The following is a 22,566-nucleotide window of genomic DNA, read 5'->3' on the forward strand; positions in this document are numbered from 1 at the left end:
TACTTAAGAACCTAAGAAAGTCAAGAGAGATAGAAGAGGAACTAAAGAAAATCCTTTTTTTTCTTTCAGACCATCTCAATATTTAAATTAAGAAACTAGTTTTTATTTCATTTTCTACAAACCATAATGTATCCATTATTAGTCATAATTAAAGGTTTTTGTTGTTAGAACATGGAGAATAAATTGTTAGTCTAATGGTTTGTTGATACAAATTTCTTTTTTCCTGGACGTATTGAAATTTGAAAATTGAAGAAAAGAAAATGATATTTATTATGTCGTACAAAATTTTTTCTTGTTTTGTCAATTTTCCTTTCAAGCTTCGATTTATGATGTTTTTGTTTTTAAGAAAAATGAAAAAAAAAAATTTTTTTTTCTTAAATGTCATCGCAAATTTCAAAAATTTTTGATGTTCTTTCAAATTGAGGCTTCCAAAAAAAAAAAAAAAAAAAAAAAGTAGACAGAAAAGTCATTTATCGTTATTAGGTTTACAAGCAATTTTAACTAAGTATAACTGTACTGTTACAGGTTTACCATTCTTCTTTGATATGCTAAACTGGGTCATAATTTACGCTAAACATTTGTTTGATCCTTGTATGAAATCTTGTTTATTTGGAATAATCATTTTTAATTGTTGATTCTTGTTTTCATACGTAGTTAGCTTTTGAGTTCTTATGTTTGTATTTTGTTTTTTTTTTTTTTTTCAGTTAAATTATATGTTTCTTCAGTTAAGTTCGTAATAGACAATCAGTAATACACTCTATCTTACCCAACTAAATAATAATGTCTGTTGTAGAATCCTTTACCAAGTTGGGTTTTAATGATCCTCCTGCTGAATCTGTTCCAGTCAAGTCACTTGTCTTTAAACCAAAGACTCCAAAGTCTGCTACACCAGTTCCAATTGTTGTTGTAGCTCTACAATCTACTGCCACACCATCTCCACTTATTGCACAAGTTACTTCTTCTAAGGATCCAAGGTTAGCACGTGATGATTTAGTCAGAGACATTTTCAAATGTGAATCTGCTAAGGATTTTAACTTGGGTTACTTATCCAACGCTACCTCTGACTTTAAATTATTAATTGATTCTCAATTAGAAGCTGTTGAAGGTGCTACTATCTTAAAATTGACTGATGACTTATTTATGACCAAAGAAATTTTATTCAAGTTCTTATCTGAATTTGATGCTGTCAGGCAGTCTGTTGATTTCACTCAAGAAGTTAAAAGTAAAGATCAAAAGAAGGGACAACAGCCAAAGAAGCAAGACTCATCTAGCGCCATTTTAGAGGATGCTAAATTAATTGGTATCACTGTCGACAAATCTAAGGATTTCCCAGGTTGGTATCAACAGGTCTTAACCAAGGGTGAAATGTTAGATTATTATGACGTTTCAGGTTGTTATATTTTAAGACCACCATCTTATGCCATTTGGGAAAACATTCAAAAATGGTTCGATGAGAAAATTAAAGGTTTAGGTGTCCAAAATGCCTATTTCCCAATGTTCGTTTCCTCTCGTGTTTTGGAAAGAGAAAAGGATCACATTGAAGGTTTTGCTCCAGAAGTCGCCTGGGTTACCAGAGCTGGTCAATCTGAGTTGGAAGAACCAATTGCTATTAGACCAACTTCAGAGACTGTTATGTATCCATACTATGCTAAATGGATCCAATCCTACAGAGACCTACCATTAAAGTTAAACCAATGGAACTCTGTCGTCAGATGGGAGTTTAAGCATCCACAACCATTTTTAAGAACAAGAGAATTTTTGTGGCAAGAAGGTCACACTGTTTTCTTAACCAAGGAAGAGGCTGAAAAGGAAGTTTTGCAGATCTTAGACTTTTATGCTGATATCTACAAAGAATTATTGGCTGTTCCAGTTGTTAAGGGTAGAAAGACAGAAAAGGAAAAATTTGCTGGTGGTGACTACACAACTACTGTTGAAGGTTATATCCCACAAACAGGTCGTGGTATCCAAGGTGCTACATCTCATCATTTAGGACAAAATTTCTCTAAAATGTTTAACTTAACTGTTGAAAATCCAAAGGGTCCAGAATATCCAAAAGTTTTTGCATTCCAGAACTCCTGGGGTCTTTCTACACGTACTCTTGGTGTTATGGTTATGATCCATTCTGATAACAAAGGTTTAGTTATCCCACCAAGAGTTGCTCAATTCCAAGCTGTTGTTATTCCAGTTGGTATCACTAAAAATACTACCGAAGAACAGCGTCAGCAAATCTACGATTCTTCTAAGAGTGTCGAATCTCGTTTGAAGCAAGCTGGTATTAGAGCCTTTGGTGATTATAACGATAATTACACACCAGGTTGGAAATTTTCTCAATATGAATTAAAGGGTATTCCTGTCCGTATTGAATTGGGTCCAAAGGATATTAAGGAAAACCAAGTTACTGTTGTCCGTAGAAATGACTCTCGTAAGTACAATGTTAAATTAGATGAGTTAGAAAAACGTATCCCAGAGATCTTAAATGAATTACACAACGATTTGTATTCTAAAGCTAAGGAACTTTACGATTCTCATAGAGTTCTTGTCAATGAATGGAAAGAGTTTGTTCCAAACTTAAACAAAAAGAATGTTATTATTGCACCATGGTGTGGTGTTACCGAATGTGAAGAGGATATTAAGGACTCTTCTGCCAAGAAAGATGACGGTGAAGAAATCGCTGTTGATGAAAAAGCTCCAAGTATGGGTGCTAAATCATTATGTATTCCATTTGAACAACCAGAATTAAAGGAAAGTCAAAAGTGTATTAAGTGTGATCGTCCAGCCATTAACTACACTATGTTTGGTCGTTCCTACTAAGCGATATGAAAAATAATATCTATATACATATATAACTGTATTATTATTGTTTGAGTATTTATATAGACCAATAAAATCCACAAATATGCAAGAATTCATTGAGAAAAAAACAATACTATAACTTTTAACTTTAGTTGAATATGACTTAAATGTCTCTTCAGTGATAGTGCTTTTGTCAATGCTACCAACTTTAGATATCAGAAACTATTTCCTTTCGAACTATGTGATGATGTTTTTTTTAATTATTTATATGATTACATGATATGCATCTATTTACTATATATTAGCTCTTTTTGTTGTTCCACTCATCTTTCTAACGCCACCAGCAGAACTTGCTATCCTTCTCCCTGAAACAGCCCTTCTATTTTTAGGTAACAATTGTCGTAAAATGACATCATCAGATTCAGTAGATTGTGCTGTAGAAGGTCTATTGCTTGATTTGTTAATATTTATTTTTAAGTATTTAGATTCATCTGTTTGCATCATATCGTCATCTTCATCCTCAGAATTGTTATCAATTGTTGTGATATTGTTGTTACCATTGTGGATTTCATTAGTTGGGTTCTGTTTCAATTTAGAAAGGTTTTCTATTGTATTGTTACCATTATGCCCTTTTCTTGGCTGCCCAGGTGAATTTTGTGGTACTGCAATAGAATTAAATTTATCTCTGTCAGAATTATCCAGTACTGCTGAAAATTTATGTCTTCCAGGTGTGACAAGGTCTAAACCATCATCACTTTTTTTGTTACCAATTTTTAATTTCTTCTTTTGTAGACGATATTCTTCAACACTGAGTAAAGGATAAAGGCCACCTATTATATCACTTGGTTCCAAAGATAGTCGAGTCGTATATTTCCATTCCCTAAATTCATTTTGATGTAGATATAGCCAATGTTGCTGGGGTCCCACTACCATGCCCGGTCTTATAAATCTTAAAAATCCAATACATTCATTTGCAGTAAAACCATAGGAATAAATTAAGTGTGCACCAATTAGACATCCAGTTCTACCAAGACCGGCTTTACAATGGACTGCAATTTTACCACCTTGCTTAATTATAGTCTCAGCAGCACCGATGAAATTTTTCACTATAGACATGTCAGGACAAGTACCATCTTCAAAGATCAAATCAACGTGTTTTATTCCAATATCCTCAAAATGACATTTATTATAAAGATAAGAGTTTAATCTAACCACCAGCTGGACATCATTCTCGGCAAAAAATTTCAATACGCTTCTAAATGGTTGGTTTAGACGAGGCTTATAATCAATGGAAGTGGTTCTCATATCCTCTTGTGGTGAGGCAAAAGCAATGAAATCTGGAGTCAGTACGTTAAAATCACCATTTTCGACATGCTCATATTTCTCATATACTTCCAAATTAAATGTATGCAAATCAATAAGACTCTTCTCTTTAGCTCTCCAAACACCGTAAACGACGTCCTGGATGGTAATTTCAAAATCTGCATTGGAGTAGCCTGCATCCCTAAATGGCATAAATGGAGGATCAACTTGTGCTAGTGGCTGTAGGACTTGATGAGGGGTCCATCCTTGGACAAGGATCATATAACAGCACAACATACATGCAGCATTAGCTCTTTGTCTAGAAGAAGCAGATGAATAAAAGACAACTGCCTTATTAGCGTTTTCTGGATCATTCAAAATTTCATGAAAAATTACAGCAAACCTATACAGATGGCCTATATTCATAGGGCCAAAATCTAAATGGAAACTATTGTAGAAAATTGAATCTTCTACAGTAAAAAAGACAATTTCATCTGTGTCATCTGGTGTATAATCATATGCTCCGAGGTAAACTCTTCCTTTCAAAAATTCAATAGTGTTATCCAGGCAAACGCTTCTCCTCATTTGATAATGTACAATTAGTTGTTACTTTAGTTGTAATCTATAAGGCTGTGAGGGTTTGCCAAAATATCTAATGAATCTCTTTGACCTAGAAAGCCACACTCTCTCGTGTCAAGTTGAGTATAGCAAGTCTGGTTCTTTTTAATAATTATGATCTGCCTGGGTGAAGTATCCAGAATTCTTTTTTATTTTTTTTATTTTTTTCTCTTTCGGATTATGAAAATTTTAGATGCCAATTTAGTTTTGTTTCCAATGTTTGCTGTTTATTGTCGAAATATCCAAATCAGGTAGTGTTATGTATATTACCCGTTTGGGTAATTCCGGGTAAAACTTATTTGCTGTTTCAGATTCAAATTGTAAAAACATATATGATCCCAAGAACAAGTTCTGCCAACTCTTCTCTCAAACAGACTGTCAAGTCTTACTGTAACGAGTTCTTACAACTTTATCTAAAAAGGATAGTTATCGCCATTACCAACCATATAACTTGGGTTAGATAAATTATTATTGTCCTAACAGTCTCACCAGATTAACAGATATATTCTTCTTTATACATAAACATATATATACATGTGTATGCATGTTTATGTAGATATTTGGTTCTTTTCTTCTAATTTTCATTCTTGTTTGTGATGTTATAAACTGATCTTAGTATTTGACAGAATTTTCGTCAATTCATTATAATCCAGTGTAAGCTCATCGTTTCTATTTCTCTTTCTTTTTATTTTTTTCTTTCTTTAATTGATTATCTTTGTTAAATAATAACGTGACTCTCTAGTCTTTTCAACTTGGGAATTAGTATAAGATTTTTTGGTTAAGATTTAAGAAGTTATAGGGTTTATTAGCATAAAAGAGAACAGATCTTAAATAAGTGAATTCTAAAAATAACTCTAAAAATCTTCTCAAATGATTTTTTTTTCTCTTTAATTTATGGATATTCAAATATTTATAATAAAATAATATGGAACTAGGTTTGTAAATGCTGTGGTATGAAGTTTTATTAGTTATTTATGTCTTGTTAGTACTTTCTTTTTTTTATAAATTGCAGCAATTCAATCATTTATATATGCCTATATATTATCAGAGAGCATATACTATTCGAATAACTAAAAAATGATATTCTAGATAACGAAGTATTCTAAAGATGGCCAAAAAAAGCTATGATAGATTGCTACACCTTGGTTTATATATTAAAAGAAGAAGAAAAAAGGCAAAAAATATATTCTACAGGCTGTTAAAGCCTTTAAGATTATGAAATAAGTTGATTATTAATGTTTTTCAGATTTAATACTTTTTGTTTATTTACAAACCAGATTTATTTACGTTTTAGATGAAGATCAAATCTTTAAAAATAAATGAAAAAAAAAATTAGTTTCCACTTTTGAATGTTAAATTTCTTTGGATCCCCAAATAAAACGTATACCTTCAGTTACTAATAATTTTTCCTCTTCTCAACAATATAGTTTATCTTTGTATTTAGACCAAAAGTAACACACTTATCCAAAAAATGTTCCACTGACATTAAGAATAAAATAAAGGAACTCGCAGCAAAAAACAAATTCAGAAAGATAAAATCGAAACTTAAAAAAAAAAAAAAAGAACAACCTTAGGACTAAGAATGAAATTCTTTTTTGTATACGTTTTTTCTTTAGAGCTTATAAAGTAATTTATTTTCTATAATTTTGTTAATGAGAGAAAGTGTGTTTTCACGTTAAGATAAATTTTAATAAATAGCAGATGAGAATTAAATAAAACATATAAATCCTTACTCAATCCACTACTTATTATTATTATTAGTATTATTTTGAAATAGTTTAAAAGAAACAGAGTATCGGAGAAAAAAAGATTGGGGCTTTTTCTTATATCAATAATTGTTCCAATTTAAATACATATTTTACTGTCCAAGTGATCTACAAAAGTGTATAAGAAGTTAATTAAAAAAAGAATAGTCACGATGATGTAAAGGGATTAAAATTCATGCCAAAAAAAAAAAAAATAAAGCCACTTGAAAATCATTATCAAAAAGTAGTTGGTTACCATGGGAGTATTATAACTCCACAATTATTAACTTTTGATAAGGACCAAGTTAGAAATAATACCAATAATAATAGCAACACATTCAAATAGATATATAATAGACCACTAACTAAGTAATATGTATTATATACTCAACTCTTTTGGTTATTTTTCTTGTTGATTTCTTCTCTTCTGTTTATTACTTCTGCATTTATATGTGTTTTGCATCTAATTCTTCATCAATTTCTTCATTTTTCAACTTTATCAAGGTTTGCAAAATTTTCCAAAAAAGTAAGTTTAGGAGGATGGAGATTATCGATTTTTTGCTAGACTAAAAGTCAAAACCCTAATACCTCGAGTTTTGAGATATTATAATATATAATAACATCATACGTAATTGAACCAAAAAACCTTCTATAGCAACGGGATTCGTTTCTTTTTTTGATATTGTTACCTGCTCCTGTCTGTTTCATATGTTATCTTTGCAATGACCCTATCACAATTAGTTAATAAAAAAAATGGAGTGTTTTAGCCCCTGTGATGATGCCCCTGAAAAAGTCACTCATATTATAAATGAATTTCATTCATGTAATGATGAAGATATCAAATATATGATTCTAAAAAAATCAATACACTGGAGTACTGTTGATGATTTGACACTTTACCTAAATGAAATTATTATACCCATATTTGAAGGAGGTGATTCAGACCTTATAGATTTACTATCGTTTCAAATTTTGCCACATATATTTAAAAATGATTTGGAGTTATTTATCAATATTGTATTTGAACCTTTATTAAGATTGTTTGTGAATCTAAGTGATGAATTTAGAAAATTATCAATTTTACAATGTTTAAAAAAAGTGCTAGATATATGCATGAAGAAACATAAAAATCTAGCTCTTCAAATCAAAGTTAACAAAAATTATGTAATGCTTTATGAACAAATTCTAAAAGTGGATGATTTCCATATAAACCATAGAATAATGTACAGAGATATTCTAAGGCTATTAATACATATTATTTATAAAACTGAAGTTCCAGTTGACTTAATGATAAATATCTTAAAGGATACATCAGGAGAAAGTAAATTCGATACTACTACATATAAATTACTAAACGATTCTTTTGAATTTGTTAATTACGGAAATATTCTTTCTATATCTGAACTAATCACACTTCCTCAATTATCGGTATTGTCAGAAAAGTGGTATAAATTTAATAATATACCTACAATATACGAAAAATTTATGACAAATAATGTTGAAAAATTTACAAAGAGACCAGATGAATTATACAATTTTTTAACTATTATCTCTAATATGAAACCATTTTTCATGTTTGAGTCATATAAATCAGGCAAACATCTAGTTAATTGGGAGCATGTTCAAAAGTTAATAGACTATCTAGGTAAAATAAAAAATCAACTTTTATATATTATCGAAAAGAGATCAGGTTATCCTATTAACGATGAGACTAGATCGAATGAGAATCGTAAGGAGTTATACGATGTAGATATTGCTCAGGAGAATTATTTAAACGAATTACAGTTTAGCATTAACGATTTTGAAGAAGAAGAAAATCCATTCAATATCGAGGACGATCATAATAATATTAGAGTCAGTGCTGAAGAGAATAACGATTGTTATCTGTCAAAAAATGTATCCAAAATTGATGATATTCTTCAAGATCTTAATATTTTTGATCATTCTGTAACAGGAGATACAATTTTGGAAAATAGTATGTGGGCTGAAATAAAACATTTTATACACATGTTACATACAACCACTGATTTTAACAAATTAAATAATTGTATTACTCAAATAGAAAAAATCATCAAAGACCCATTATATAGTACGGTTGGTTCAAATATACATATTGAGCTATACAAGGCGTTACTGAAAAGACTAGAAAGAAACAAAGAATTTATTAAAGTAATTAAAGTTGGTAATATGAAACAATCCATTGATGAAGGCGAGGATATCAGAATATCTATCTATAATATTCTTCTTGAAACGAGCGACAAGTTCCTATCTTACACTATAGCATGTATGATATTAGACACGATTATCACATTTGGTGTTAAGGAACAAAATAACAGTATAATGGTACAAATTTCGACCTTATACAAAGCTATTTTAAAAAAATATGAACACAACTTTGAAGGCCTGGATCCAGAGTGGTTCAAAAATGAAATAGTTCCTGGAATAACAAATCCTGGTTCAAAAATATATGATTTAATATGGAATAATTAACTGTATATGTTTGTTTGTATGATTTTATTTCTCATCACTTAAGATATGTATATTAATGGCATATTTCTATATTTGCAACCCAAAAACGACATAAAAGGGCAACGTGCACCTGCCTATATATCTATCGAGAAGATCTATAAATGTACATACTAATATAAATATACATACGCATATTCATGTTCAGAAGAGCAAATATCAATCTTTGAGAAGGCATGGTTTTTTTCTTTAAAGGGTTTTCCCACTAAAAAAGGAAAAAAAAAATAAAGACACAGGATGTTCAAAAAAATACAAAAAGGTTCAAAATGACAAAACTTGGAATTATCAAACCGTCTAAAAGACAATTTTTTCACATGCAAAGTATACCAGAAGATACTTAAATTTACAACAAGAATCGTGTATATGACAATCAAAAATTTGCTATGCTTTATAATGGTATAATCAAGCCAAACGTAGGCTCTAGATATATTATATCTTTTCTCTGTCGGAATCGTTTTGAAGGAATAAGGAATAGTAAATTACCACTGATAAATAACCAATTATTTTTTAAATATGATTGCATTGGGTCAAGGTACTATGCAAAAAGTCACCGAAAGAATAAACTATGCCAGAGTAATAAATTGAAAGAGTTAAATTTCACTATTCCTAATTTTATTTCTGTGACTAACTTGGCTAATTTGTTGAATTGTAGAATCCAAACATTGATTAATGATCTTGCAAAACTTGGTTTTAAAGATATCTCTAATGATTACATATTGACAAAGGAATATACTGAATTGATTTTGCAAGAATATAATTATCATATCCCTGAAACAGTCGTTCAAGATTGTCAAAATATCTATGACGAATTGAAACAGTCTTCAAACCCTAAAGCATTAAAGAGAAGACCACCTATTGTTACTATTTTAGGGCATGTTGATCACGGGAAGACAACTATAATTGACTATTTACGGAATTCCTCGGTGGTGAAACAGGAACATGGTGGTATTACTCAACATATTGGTGCATTCCAAGTAACAACACCAGTAACAAAACAAAAAATTACTTTTTTGGATACCCCTGGACATGCTGCATTCCTGAAAATGAGAGAACGTGGTGCTAATATAACAGATATTATTGTATTAGTTATATCTATGGAAGATTCAATAAAACCACAGACTGTGGAGGCAATCAAGCACATTAAAAACTCTGGAAATGAGCTGATTGTAGCAATCACAAAGATAGACAAATTCCCCAGATTAGAAGATAGAAAAAAAAAATTAACAAAAATCATTAATGACCTGATGCAACATGGTATTATGGTTGAGGATAATGGAGGGGATATTCAATTAGTACAGATAAGTGCTAAAACAGGTGAAAATATGGAGAATTTAGAAGAATCAATTGTTTCTCTTAGTGAAATTATGGATATCAGATCTGAAAATTTGCCAAGTACAATGGTCCAAGGATGGATTGTTGAGAGTAAAATCAAAAATAAGGTAGGTAATATCGCTACTGTTTTAATAAAGAAGGGAGCGTTGAAAAAAGGAGATATTCTATTATGTGGTAATACATACTGTCGCGTGAAGAACATGACAAACAATAATAACAAACCAGTAACACAAGCTCTACCCGCTGAAGCAGTTGAAGTCTTAGGATGGAAGGATTTACCTAATGTTGGAGATGAAATAATTCAAGTTAAAAATGAAGCTGTTGCTAAAAAATATATAAACAAAAGAATAGCATTGCTAGAATTAGAAAATAAGGTAAAATCTGTGGAACAATACAATGAAAATAGAGCTATGGAGTTACATAATACAGTATTAACTGGTCAAGATAAATTAGAAGTCAATGAGTTAAATAAGGAAAATAATATCAACAGTGGTCCAAAAGAAGTCAATTTTATCATAAAAACCGATGTATCAGGTTCTGCAGAGGCTGTTAAAGAAAGTATTGAACACCTAGGTAATGATGAAGTTAAATGTAACATAATATCCACTAGTGTAGGAGTTCCAACTGAAGGTGATTTAAAAATGGCAAATCTTACATCTAGTACTATTATATGTTTCAATCTAGATAAATTACCAAACGAAGTAATAAATAACAAGTTCAATATCCCCATTAAGAGATATAATGTTATATACAAATTGATTGAGGATGTCATTGATATTTTGGTAAAGAATATGAAACAAATTTTTGAAAAGAAGATAATAGCTACTTTGGAATTAAGAGAAGTCTTTGAATATAGATTAAAGAAAAAAATAATTAAGATAGCTGGTTGTAAAGTCTCTAACGGAGAAGTCAAAAGAAACGCCAAAGTTCAGATAACAAGGAATTCTGATGATAATATAATATATGAAGGACAAATTCAAACTTTGAAACACGGCAAAGATGAAATAGCAACTACCAATAAAGGGCATGAATGCGGTATAACTTTTACCAATAATTTTGAAAATTTCCAGGCAGGCGACAAAATTTCTGTATATGAGTTGGTAGAAGTTGCAAGACATTTGTAACCTACGATAAAATGAGAATAGTCATTATAAAATAGACTTGTAAATAAATTAGACAAACTGATACACTACTATCATAAAATAGCTGTGCATCTATGTATAAATAGAATAAAAATTTATATTCTTGTTTAGATAAAACTATTTATTCATATATATATATATGTATCTAGGAAATATATATTTTAAGATAATGACTCCCATTGGATTTTACAAAATTCTTCAACATAGCCAACATTATGTTCATCAAATTGAGGGGTAGTATTTTCCATATCAGTAAATACTAGAATAGTACCCCATTCCATACCTTCTTTGATTGAAACAGTTTCTTCCAAATCTAAAATCATCTTTGGCATTAGCTGCATTTCAAATATTCTTCGACTTGATGGATTGTAATCTGGTTTAGGTATTGCATTTTCAAACAATTTCAAATTAGCTACTTTTGAATAAAATAATGGTGTACCACCAATATCATAACGTAAAACCTGAGATGGATTATATCCCACAATTTCTTGAAATTTTTGAAAGACATCATCATCTAAGAATTGCGACAGTTTTTCAGTTCTTGGATCAACTTTAACAGGATCCTTCTCTAAATCTTCTTCAATATTTTTTTCTGATAACTCTAAAGCATCTTTGTTAATCTTTAGATTTTTAGGTAATTTCAAATGATCTGGTTTATTAGTAAATTTTTCTTCTTCTACATATAGTAAATAACATTTAAAACTTTTGTCTTTATCGAATTCCTTATCTTTTTCCGCATCATGCATTTTACGTAATGTCTTAGTAGATGGTCCACTTGTATTAATATCATTTTTTTTGTTAATTGAATTTGCAAATGGATTATCATTACCATTACTTTGAAATGGATTATTTCCAAATGGATTATTCATATTATTATTGGAAATATCAAAGGGGTTAATTTGAAAATCTTTTCCTTCGTCATCTATAACATTACTAATTTTTTTATTAATATCATTAGAATGTTCATTCTTCCTAGTACCTCTAATACAACGAATAGCTTTATCTTTTCTTTGACAGTTAGTGCAGATAAAAATATATAAAACTCTGTCGTCATTTGAATTGATTGATTCTAAATTAACATTCTTATTATATTTCAGTTGCACCTCTTCCATTTGTTCTTCGTCTAATGGAGCAAAGGCCTGTAATAATAGTTTCATATTTTCAAGAGAATGACAGTTTTTACATTCTAAAAGTTTTGAGTCAGGAATAGAATCAGGATGTAGCCATATAGGTTCACCACCAATAAATGTATCTTCAACGGTCAATTCATCGGTTTCTTTAACTGCAGTATCTATAAATGCTAGGAAGACATTACTATTTTTGTGATCATAGGTGACTTCATCATCTGAACCTGGTAATTCTTCTATTTGCGCCATTTTTTTCTATTATTTTATGAATATCTTAAATACAAAAATGTCTCGATGATAGAAATGACAAATTCTTTTCAGAAAAATACTGTAATAAATATCAACCTATGTTACCTTTCTTCTTTACATGCAAAGATCAGAACTATATTTAAGGATCCTTTTATCTTTTTTTACTTTGTAGTTTATAATTCAACAACTCATCGCATTTAGAAAAAAATTTTCTTCAAACAGTAACAAAAAAAAAAAGAACTGTAACATTTTGTCAGACATCAAAAGATTTCAAGGTAAACATATCATAGATAGAACTAGTTTTCTTTGATAGACCCAACGTTGTTAAATTCGTTGCTACTAACATTTTAACTGACTCCAACACTTGACTATTCTTGTTTTAATGTTTAAGTATAGAGGTTTCCTGTACATGTTTAATGCACTATTACCAAAACCTGACAAAAATTTTATAAAACCATGGATATATGAGTCCTTAGTTGCTGGAAATTTGAATTATATGGAATACCCCATTACTGGTAAATAAATTACTTATACAAATGTATAAATCTAACATTAGAAAGAATTGTTGGAATACATCAACTGATTAGTAGAAGAGAATGACACTAAAAAGAGCCAATAAACAGTTATTAAGAGTTAAATCATATTTTTATTCAAATTTTTTTGTAATAAGCAAACAACAATTACTAAGATAATTTATTAAATTACGTATTTATAACAAATGAAGAGACAAATAATCATAGGGCGTTTATTAAGAATTAAGAATATATATATTGGTTAATTAACTCATATAATCTCACTCTAGATGAAGGACTCGTAAGCCAATTTTTCATCTGTCTGATACTTTTCTTTTGAAATTTATATAATCACTGGAAAAAATTTAGAGGAGGGAAAATGTTATTCAATTAAGTTTAATAATGATCTAGCTTTATTTTAAGGCCCTCAGTATTACTTTCATAGTAGTCAATAATTGTAATGGTTCTGAATATAAAAATAAATATGCATCAATTAACCTCCTCCCTCCCAAAGATGTTTACATTGATTCCATGTGCCCATTTTTTAATTACATTATTACAAAACTTGTTAAATAATTTTACTACCACAAAATTTACCACCAATACTCTACTCAATGCTTTAACATCAAGATGAAATAATAGAACGCTAAAATTAATGCATCAAAATTTTATATCATCATTATTTAACTATAAATGATTATATAAGGGGTATTACAAGCGATTTACTAAAAACTGGATGTTAACGATATAGGGAAGCACTTACAGTTTACACACTAGTTGGTTCTTAATTAATAAATCAATTATCTTGAATTATCCCTAGTTATTACTTTCTAGCTAGTTATTTAAGTATCCCATATTCTAGGCAGATCCTGTTTGATGGAATACAAATGTTGATGTTGGTAATTATCTCTAACACAAATTCTCAGTAATCAGAAGTCTCTCAAATAAATTTCTCAATAATTTACCACCGACATTAATCGAACAAGTATTTGTTTGTTCGAATATAATCACAACCTGAGCCTAGAATCTTGGCTCTTCCAACTTCTTAGACTCAACATTCAGTCTTACTCATCGACTACGTATTTCTAGATTTTCAACTAGGGTTTCTTACAAGAAGAGCATAATATCTTAGACAATAGGTGACAGGACAACCTGTTACTCTTTGTCCGACTCAATGTAGTTAAAAGGTCAGCTTTTCTATCTTATCTGTTGTAAAACAATACTAATTTATTCTTTTTCAAATCCTTACATATTTTTGTTCACTTTAAATCTCAATTCAGATTACAGTATGCGTATCCTACTATTAGCAACAAGAAATGTTATATAATAATATGGCACTGCTGCGAAATATTTTTTCACCACCATAACTTATTGTCCTAAATGTCCCATGTGGTTCTATTAAATTATTACAATTAATAAGTAGGATGTGGATTACAAATCTATTAATGTCTCAAATTGAATGATTGATCAAGTTTCAGAAACAAATAAAAGTACAACACTATCTAAAAAATAAAGCTATCTTCCGTAATTCCTCTCTTATATAGATAAATTATATAAAATAAAAAAGAACAGCGATAAGTATGTAAACTCAATAGAACTAATAAAGCGCCTATTAATATATATGACCGAATAGTAATTGTATAACCGCCTGTAAAAATTGCACTGTCTTCAAATATTGAATGTCAAATTGATATTGCTCGTGCTTCTCCACTAATTAATACGACTAAAGATAATCTATAAACATAACAAAAATTGTTGTAGACCAAGCTTAAATCTATGATTAAAAAAAGGATTAGGGTTGAAAAACTATTATTAGGATTCTGTAATAAATGTCATGAAAGAGTTCTAGTTTGGATTTATAGAACTTAGGGTTTGTTAATAAATTCCATGTGACTGTTGAATACTAAGTAACAAAATGCAACATTAATGAGACCTTAATGAGGCATCAATGAGAGATGTGTTTACGGTGACAATCGTTACAGAACCTCAAATAAGAAACTATCAACCCATAGTTCATATATAAAGGACCAGTATCTTGGTATCTAAATTTATATGTTTGGTTGATTTATAAATATGTAGCACATTGTATAATACAAAAAAAAAGCAATAATCGTTTAATTCTCTTAGATATATATAACGTTCTTATATATTTGTTATTGCCCTTACTATTCGTTCAATAGTACTGTTAAAAAAATTGGTCCTAAGTCCAAACTACAACAAGCAGCGTCTAGCATTGTCCCAGTGGCCGAGTGGTTAAGGCGATGCCCTGCTATTTCGTAGAAGTAGCTGTGAGGCATTGGGTTTTACCTTCGCAGGTTCGAATCCTGTCTGTGACGATTCTTTTTGTCACAGTAATATCCCTGATATTACTATTTAGGGTTTGTTTAGAAAAAGGAGGGTTGATGATATTTTTCTAAACTTTCCTTTTTGCAAAATTTTACAAACATACATAAAAACAGGAGTAACCAACACAAGTATAAGAGAGCAACCAAGAAGAACAACAACCAAGCAACGAATAAGAATAAGAAACAGGGAACAAAAAAAGTATTACATAAGTTTAGATATATAGTATATAAATGTATACTATTAGGTTATCTTAGATTAGGGATAAAGATATATAGATATATAGGAATATTACATCTAGAGATATAGAAAGAGTCTATATCTTATATCTATCCAAGTGAAACATTATCGAGATTTGAACAAGAACTACTGTTATCAGAAACACATAACCTCAGGGTTATTACAATTGTAAAAATTAAAAAATCTCCCGGGGGTGAGTCGAACACCCGATCTCAAGATATCTCAGGAAACGAATCCTTACATTACAGTCTTGCGCCTTAGACCAACTTGGCTACCGAGAGGTAAAGGGACAAACTCTGTTGTGGAATAGAATAATTATAACCATCAAGATTACATAAGATCCTGAGTAAATCCAGAACTATTTATTGCTTTTGTTGGAAAATGAGAGTTTATTACTGTCATTTCCATAAGAATTATTTTTAATTTGTTTTTCTGTATATTATGCGGTGTACAGGTGTACTATAATATCAGGAAGACATTTTATTTTTTCGCTAAGTATATTTTTCAGAGATTTGAAGAAAAATGAAAAACTTTAAAAGAAAACTTGACGTAAATAAAAGAACTTATACTGTATACGCCATATAATAAGTATATACATGTATTTAGTACACAATACAACAAGCATCTATAACTTAATGATGCCTACCATTACCATGGACACTGAGTGCTCCAAATTCCAACAATTATAATAATTCAAGTGCCTTAGTGAATTAGTAACTGTACCCTAATTTACTAGTTATGGTAGTTAGGTGCACTAATGATAGATGGCACAACTGTTATGGCCATTAGTAATAAATGTGTGACTTATTAAACAATAGATAGTTCTAAATTCACTCAAAATCTTATGTAATCCAATCTCTTTATTATGCAGCATCTAATGTTGTAGCACATATATGGCTTATTAAGACAATAAATAGTTCTAGATTCATTCAGGATCTTATGTAATCTTGATGGTTATAATTATTCTATTCCACAACAGAGTTTGTTGTAGTTTGGTGTGGTGAAGTTCTTTGTGTATTCCAGGGAAGCGCAAATAATATTAATAGTAATCCAAATAATCGAGACAGTAATCAACTATAGTCGATAGTATAATTACTAAAACGGTCTTATATATTAAGCGGCTTATATCGAGCTAATGTACTTATTCGAAGTTACTTGACTTGTTACTTGCTTGTTTTTTTTTATTTATGTTTATATATAATATATATATTATTCACAAGAAACGGTTATGGAAGATGGTCTTTTATCTCCAGAAAACGTTGTCCTTTTATATGTTTTCTGGAGCTCGATCGATTATTCAGGTTAGTACATTAAATTAGTACATTAATAATCTGACTGGTTCAATCCTAAAATTTATTACATTAATTTAGTGGATTAGAACTGCATCCCAATTCTCTAATCATGGTGATTAGTAATACACGTGGGACTTAATAAAACAATAGGTAAATTCTAGATTTGCCAAGATCTTATGTAATCCAATCTTTTTATTATGCAGCATCTAATGTTGTAGCACATGTATGGCTTATTAATACACTAATTGGTTCTAGATTCATTCAGGATCTTATGTAATCTTGATGGTTATAACTATTCTATTCCACAACAGAGTTTGTCCCTTTACCTCTCGGTAGCCAAGTTGGTTTAAGGCGCAAGACTGTAATGTAAGGATTCGTTTCCTGAGATATCTTGAGATCGGGTGTTCGACTCACCCCCGGGAGATTTTTCAATTTTTACAATTGTAATAACCCTGAGGTTATGTGTTTCTGATAACAGTAGTTCTTGTTCAAATCTCGATAATGTTTCACTTGGATAGATAAAATGTAATAGATGAAAACCAGATTACGAAAGATATACTCTTCTAGACACTAAAATAGATAGACACAACTTGAATTGTTCTATATATATGACATATAAACAGTACTCTACATAAAGAATAAACTAATATACACAAATATACGGACAAACATAATTGTATAGGTAAGAGAAACAAGAAGAACAAGAGTGTCGTCGTCTAAAAAGATCATAAAATAATTTATGGTGACATCAGAATTTCATATGTCATAGTAATTGTGATAGATGATTCTTAATTGTCATCTATATATTATACATAAATTATATTATACATAAAAAGCAAAATATATATTCATAAACAAGAAAAACCATAATATTTTTGTTAAAAAAAGGACTTACAAAATCAATTACACTAATGTTGAGTTATTATATATCACAATAGAATTTATTTTATTATCCAACTTTGAGTTCTTAAAGTCTAAGTATGACATATATATTACTGGTAGAAGAATTTTACTATACTTAATCCCATTGAATAGAATATGGTATTTTTTATTATTTTAAGAACTGTTAGGAATGAGCGCCTGTAGTCATTGAATATATAGTAAACATTCTCAATATTATATTAGATAGATTTAGTATACAAAATTATAATAAAGTTCTTCGGTTTTTTTATTTATGTATATAATGTATAATGATAAAACATGGGTGATGTGCAAGGGAAGAAACATGATATGAAAAAAATGTTGGTTTAATATATTTTCGTATCTGGCACATCTTATTTAAATATAGCACCAAATTTATGATGAAGTTTGTTTACGTCTACTGATAAGCAAACAATATGTTCTCCACTTTTTGCTTATCAATTAATGTTTACTAAAATCTAATTGGTCTATTATTTATTCTAGAACGTTCGATTCCAGCAATAACTATTGAAATAAAAAGATTATCCCCTTTTTTTTTAGCCAAGTGCTTTTCATTATGTAATGCTCTTTCCTGTAATAGTCCTGTTTAAACAAAAGATAATTATTAATAACATATCTTGAAATGTGTTAGGTAGGAAAAAAGTAAAATACCTCCTCATGAAAGGAAAAAGAAAATAACTTAAAAGTAAATAAATAGTAAACGATAAGTAACAAAAATAATTATAATAATTAAAAAAAAAAATAAGTGATAAAATCTAAACAATATTATGTTCATAAATAATAGCTATTGCAATAGTTGATATAAACATAACAGGCAAGACTGAAACTGTTAAAAGCTTGTGTAGTATTAATAACAAAAAAATCATGATAAATTATGACGATCAATCAAGCATTATTAAACAAAAAAAATTAAATTACTAATTAAAATAACTTGATCATCTTATTACTCAACTACATCAAAGATAATGGAAAATGTTATGAATTTACAAAAATTAATAGTGAAACATAAGGGTTTCATTTTGAAAGTAAAAAATTGTTACATATAAATTGTTAAGTCTATTTTTATATTTAATTCAAGAGAATATTACTGATAATTTTAAAATTATCCCCAATCTATAATATGCTATTGTTGAGATTTATTTTACTAGAATTTGACAATTTCTCATTAAACACAACGTTCTTAAATTTGTTTCCAACTAAAGCATGCTTTTTATCGGGAAATAGCGTTATTTTTTGAAATATTAAACAAAATAATATCTCTCAATATTACTCAAATTTTCAATTAATACTCTTAGAGTAAAAAAATACACTAAAAAATTATAGTTTTAGCCTGTAAGAAAAATCAGTTATTAAATATTTGCTACCATTTCTTCTATTGTACATTTGATGCATATTTTCCTTTCCCTTTTTTTTTCTATTTTAGATAACTAAATGCACTAATACAAATAAATATATATTCATATTGTTGCTATTCCAAAAATATAACTACATGTACTATTTAATGTAGTCTTCAAGTGTGGTATATTTGAAATTAAGGCTATCCTTCCAAGTTACTTTATTGGCCATCCCCAAAGGCCAATCTACAAACTATAAAAGTAACTTCCTTCACCAACTTACTCAAGGTACTATGTTTCATACCCAATACCTCAACTTCTCTTTAAAAAAGTGATTACTAAAAAATTGTATACCTCTAAACGAATTAAAAAACATAATCAAATTAACCTTTGATATTTAAATAACTATTTACATATTGTGTAAAAATGACATTACAAGGACACGTATAATTAAGAATATAGATGCTTTGCGGTAATAAATTACTACAGAATTTCCACTTTCTCAACTTTGTCAATCCTTTCTTGCAATTTTCCAACTTATCTAATTCTAACTATTAATAAGTACAACTTCTCTAAGAATTATTTCTACTCTTTGCGAAGTTTTCTTCTTACTTCCCTTTACATGATCGCTAAATTCTGTCACTTTTTTTTTACTGTTTTGTTCTTTCCCTCGAGCTGCTACTGTCATTTTCGTTATCGATATATTTTTAGAACAAAAACCTATCAATTCAAAGAATTTTTGTCTATTGAGAATACAATGAAAAAAACTATTACGTGTTGTTTATTCTTTTTATTACAATCTCTAATATTTCCTATTTAGGAAATTATGGACGCGACAATATCTCGAGGCTGGGTTTTCAGATTTGTTTATACCTGAAACGTAGATAAGCAAAAATTTTTTTTCTTAGAATTACTTTTATAGATATATGAATATAACTAAACTTTCCCATTTATAACTGGTTGACTAAAGTTTGTAATTACACCTATTCAATAAAATACAATTGTGTTGATGACCACCAAAGATTTTGTTATTTCACAAACATAGCTAAGTAAAGAAAATACAATATTGGCTAAAGCAAATTTCTATTCCATTTAACATAAAAACTTTGTAAGAGTTCATTTTTGTTCATTAATTCACTCTTTTCATTTTGCTTCTCCCTCTTATTTAACCATTACATGCTACAGTAATATCGATCCAGTTTTCAAGCAGAATAAACAAGAGAAAAAAAATAATAACACAGAATACTAAATACCACATACAATTTCATAACTTTGATATATTTGATAAGGTCCGTTAAATAAAATATTTAAAATAATTAAACTCTTATAATGGCCAAATCAACTATAATATTATCAATAATAACTGTACTTCAGTTTGTGTCTATGGCCTTTTTAATTATATGTTGTGTCACAGCCCCAGTATTCGAACAAATAGGACTTTCAAAATATAATAGTATTACCTATGGAGTCTTTGGTTATTGTGATAGCAGTGGTTGTTCTAAAGCATCCGCCTTGTACAATCCATCTCAATTCCAAGAAAACAATGATAATTGGAAAATAAATAACCATGCTAGAGGTACCCTGGGGAAAATTCTTATCGTGACACCTATAGCAGCTGGACTAAATTTTTTCTCATTTCTATCCTCTTTCATTAGTACAATTATTGTCACATTACAGAATAACAGCACATTTTCAGCTATTTTATTCTTTATCAATCTCCTTTTTACTGTATTTGGTTTTTTATCTGCCTCTTTGATATGTATTGTCGTATCCTTATTGTTTTATCCAAATATGACATGGTGTTCATGGCTTTTAATCCCGGCTGCAGCTTTACCATTAGTTAATATTCCTATTATTTTCATGGGTCATTTCAACAGCCACAATAACGACGAAAATGATCTTGACTATACAAGTGATGGAGACCATTTGCTAAGTACAGAATTTGAAACTGATGGTACTAATATAAGTCATTACACTGAAAAAAAATTGGCACCAACTGTATTACCCACATTCGAATCGCAAAACAATAATGATAATACCCTTACTGACCTATACCAGAAAGATACTTTAATAACTAATTCAACTACTGACATTTCTTCTAGTCATTATTTAGAAAAAAAGGAAGATTATCACACTGGTACTTTAGAAAGAAATTCAACTTCAGGTTTCTCTAGTGAAACTGATTCTAATTCTATTAACAAAATTGAGGACAATAAAGAAGAAGAAACAAACACAAATGAACAAATAGAAGATGATATTGATGCAAAGAGAGATTCATTCGTTGCATTTTCTGTTATTGATAACGATGCTGCTTTAAATAGAGCAAATTCTCCTTCTATAGCTTCTTCAAACTATTCAAATAAATATTTACACAAAAATGCTTTACCAACCAACAAATTATTGCAGGATATATATAATCCACCATCTTCGAACCACAATACTTTACAAAACGTTCAACAAAGAGATGATAGTGTAGATAATATATCTGATTTTACATCTATCTCTCAAAGACCAAGTAATACAAACTATTCTACTCCTATCAAGAACAATTATAATTCCAACGTTAATAACTCTAACATGACACAAACTTTACCCTATCCACAGTCTCCAGGTGTTACATCTTTTAATTATGTTCAGCCATCACAACAGTTTCCATATCAACAAACGCAAAAACAGTTCAATATCCCACTGCAAAATAACCAACAACCAATAAATCAATACTTTCAGCCAATGGTTCCTCAACAAAGATTCCCTCAATATCAACAACATTACACCTCTAGTGGATCAAATTCATCTGAATTGTTACTGCAGAACAACCCAAATTTTATACCACAAACAAGAAGCTTAGGGGCAAAAAAGAGATTTTACAGTAACCCAACTATGCAAAATACAAACATGAATATCTATAGAGGCCCAAACCATTTCCAGAATGCATATAAAAAGAGAATGGCCGAAAAAAATAACATTTATAATAACCTACATCCTCCATTAAATAATCCCTATCAGTTTAGATAAATAAGAAGGAAAAAAATAAACAAACAGATTTCTCCCAATTAATATTCGTCTTAAAAAAATTTCTTTATATTCCTC

General features: G+C 29.5%; 6 protein-coding genes and 3 non-coding genes across 9 annotated transcripts; 6 read left to right on the forward strand and 3 right to left on the reverse strand.

The window, feature by feature from the left end:
- Nucleotides 1–780: 780 nt before the first annotated feature.
- Nucleotides 781–2,811, forward strand: PWA37_004176 (proline--tRNA ligase; the record flags this gene model as incomplete). The annotated part of the gene is made up of 1 exon (XM_064860675.1): nucleotides 781–2,811. The coding sequence occupies one exon, from the start codon at nucleotides 781–783 to the stop codon at nucleotides 2,809–2,811; it is 2,031 nt and encodes a 676-aa protein (XP_064717692.1).
- A 276-nt stretch (nucleotides 2,812–3,087) lies between these two features.
- Nucleotides 3,088–4,680, reverse strand: CDC14 (phosphoprotein phosphatase CDC14; the record flags this gene model as incomplete). Its single annotated transcript, XM_064860676.1, has 1 exon — nucleotides 3,088–4,680. One exon carries the CDS (start codon nucleotides 4,678–4,680, stop codon nucleotides 3,088–3,090), a length of 1,593 nt encoding a protein of 530 aa, XP_064717693.1.
- A 2,531-nt stretch (nucleotides 4,681–7,211) lies between these two features.
- LAG2 (Lag2p) lies at nucleotides 7,212–8,948 on the forward strand (the record flags this gene model as incomplete). Its single annotated transcript, XM_064860677.1, has 1 exon — nucleotides 7,212–8,948. One exon carries the CDS (start codon nucleotides 7,212–7,214, stop codon nucleotides 8,946–8,948), a length of 1,737 nt encoding a protein of 578 aa, XP_064717694.1.
- Nucleotides 8,949–9,367: 419 nt separating this feature from the next.
- Nucleotides 9,368–11,440, forward strand: IFM1 (translation initiation factor 2; the record flags this gene model as incomplete). Its single annotated transcript, XM_064860678.1, has 1 exon — nucleotides 9,368–11,440. The coding sequence occupies one exon, from the start codon at nucleotides 9,368–9,370 to the stop codon at nucleotides 11,438–11,440; it is 2,073 nt and encodes a 690-aa protein (XP_064717695.1).
- Nucleotides 11,441–11,619: 179 nt separating this feature from the next.
- TSR4 (small subunit rRNA maturation protein TSR4) lies at nucleotides 11,620–12,834 on the reverse strand (the record flags this gene model as incomplete). The annotated part of the gene is made up of 1 exon (XM_064860679.1): nucleotides 11,620–12,834. One exon carries the CDS (start codon nucleotides 12,832–12,834, stop codon nucleotides 11,620–11,622), a length of 1,215 nt encoding a protein of 404 aa, XP_064717696.1.
- A 2,747-nt stretch (nucleotides 12,835–15,581) lies between these two features.
- On the forward strand, nucleotides 15,582–15,682 carry PWA37_004181. The gene has a single exon. It is a non-coding gene; the product is annotated as a tRNA-Ser (tRNA).
- A 430-nt stretch (nucleotides 15,683–16,112) lies between these two features.
- On the reverse strand, nucleotides 16,113–16,210 carry PWA37_004182. The gene has a single exon. It is a non-coding gene; the product is annotated as a tRNA-Tyr (tRNA).
- Nucleotides 16,211–17,547: 1,337 nt separating this feature from the next.
- On the forward strand, nucleotides 17,548–17,645 carry PWA37_004183. Its single transcript has one exon. It is a non-coding gene; the product is annotated as a tRNA-Tyr (tRNA).
- A 3,160-nt stretch (nucleotides 17,646–20,805) lies between these two features.
- TOS7 (Tos7p) lies at nucleotides 20,806–22,491 on the forward strand (the record flags this gene model as incomplete). The annotated part of the gene is made up of 1 exon (XM_064860680.1): nucleotides 20,806–22,491. The coding sequence occupies one exon, from the start codon at nucleotides 20,806–20,808 to the stop codon at nucleotides 22,489–22,491; it is 1,686 nt and encodes a 561-aa protein (XP_064717697.1).
- Between the last annotated feature and the right edge of the window lie 75 nt (nucleotides 22,492–22,566).

This window comes from Arxiozyma heterogenica, assembly GCF_036370985.1.
Source record: "Arxiozyma heterogenica strain weizmannii chromosome Unknown scaffold_5, whole genome shotgun sequence".
NCBI classification, from domain to species: Eukaryota; Fungi; Ascomycota; class Saccharomycetes; order Saccharomycetales; family Saccharomycetaceae; genus Arxiozyma; species Arxiozyma heterogenica.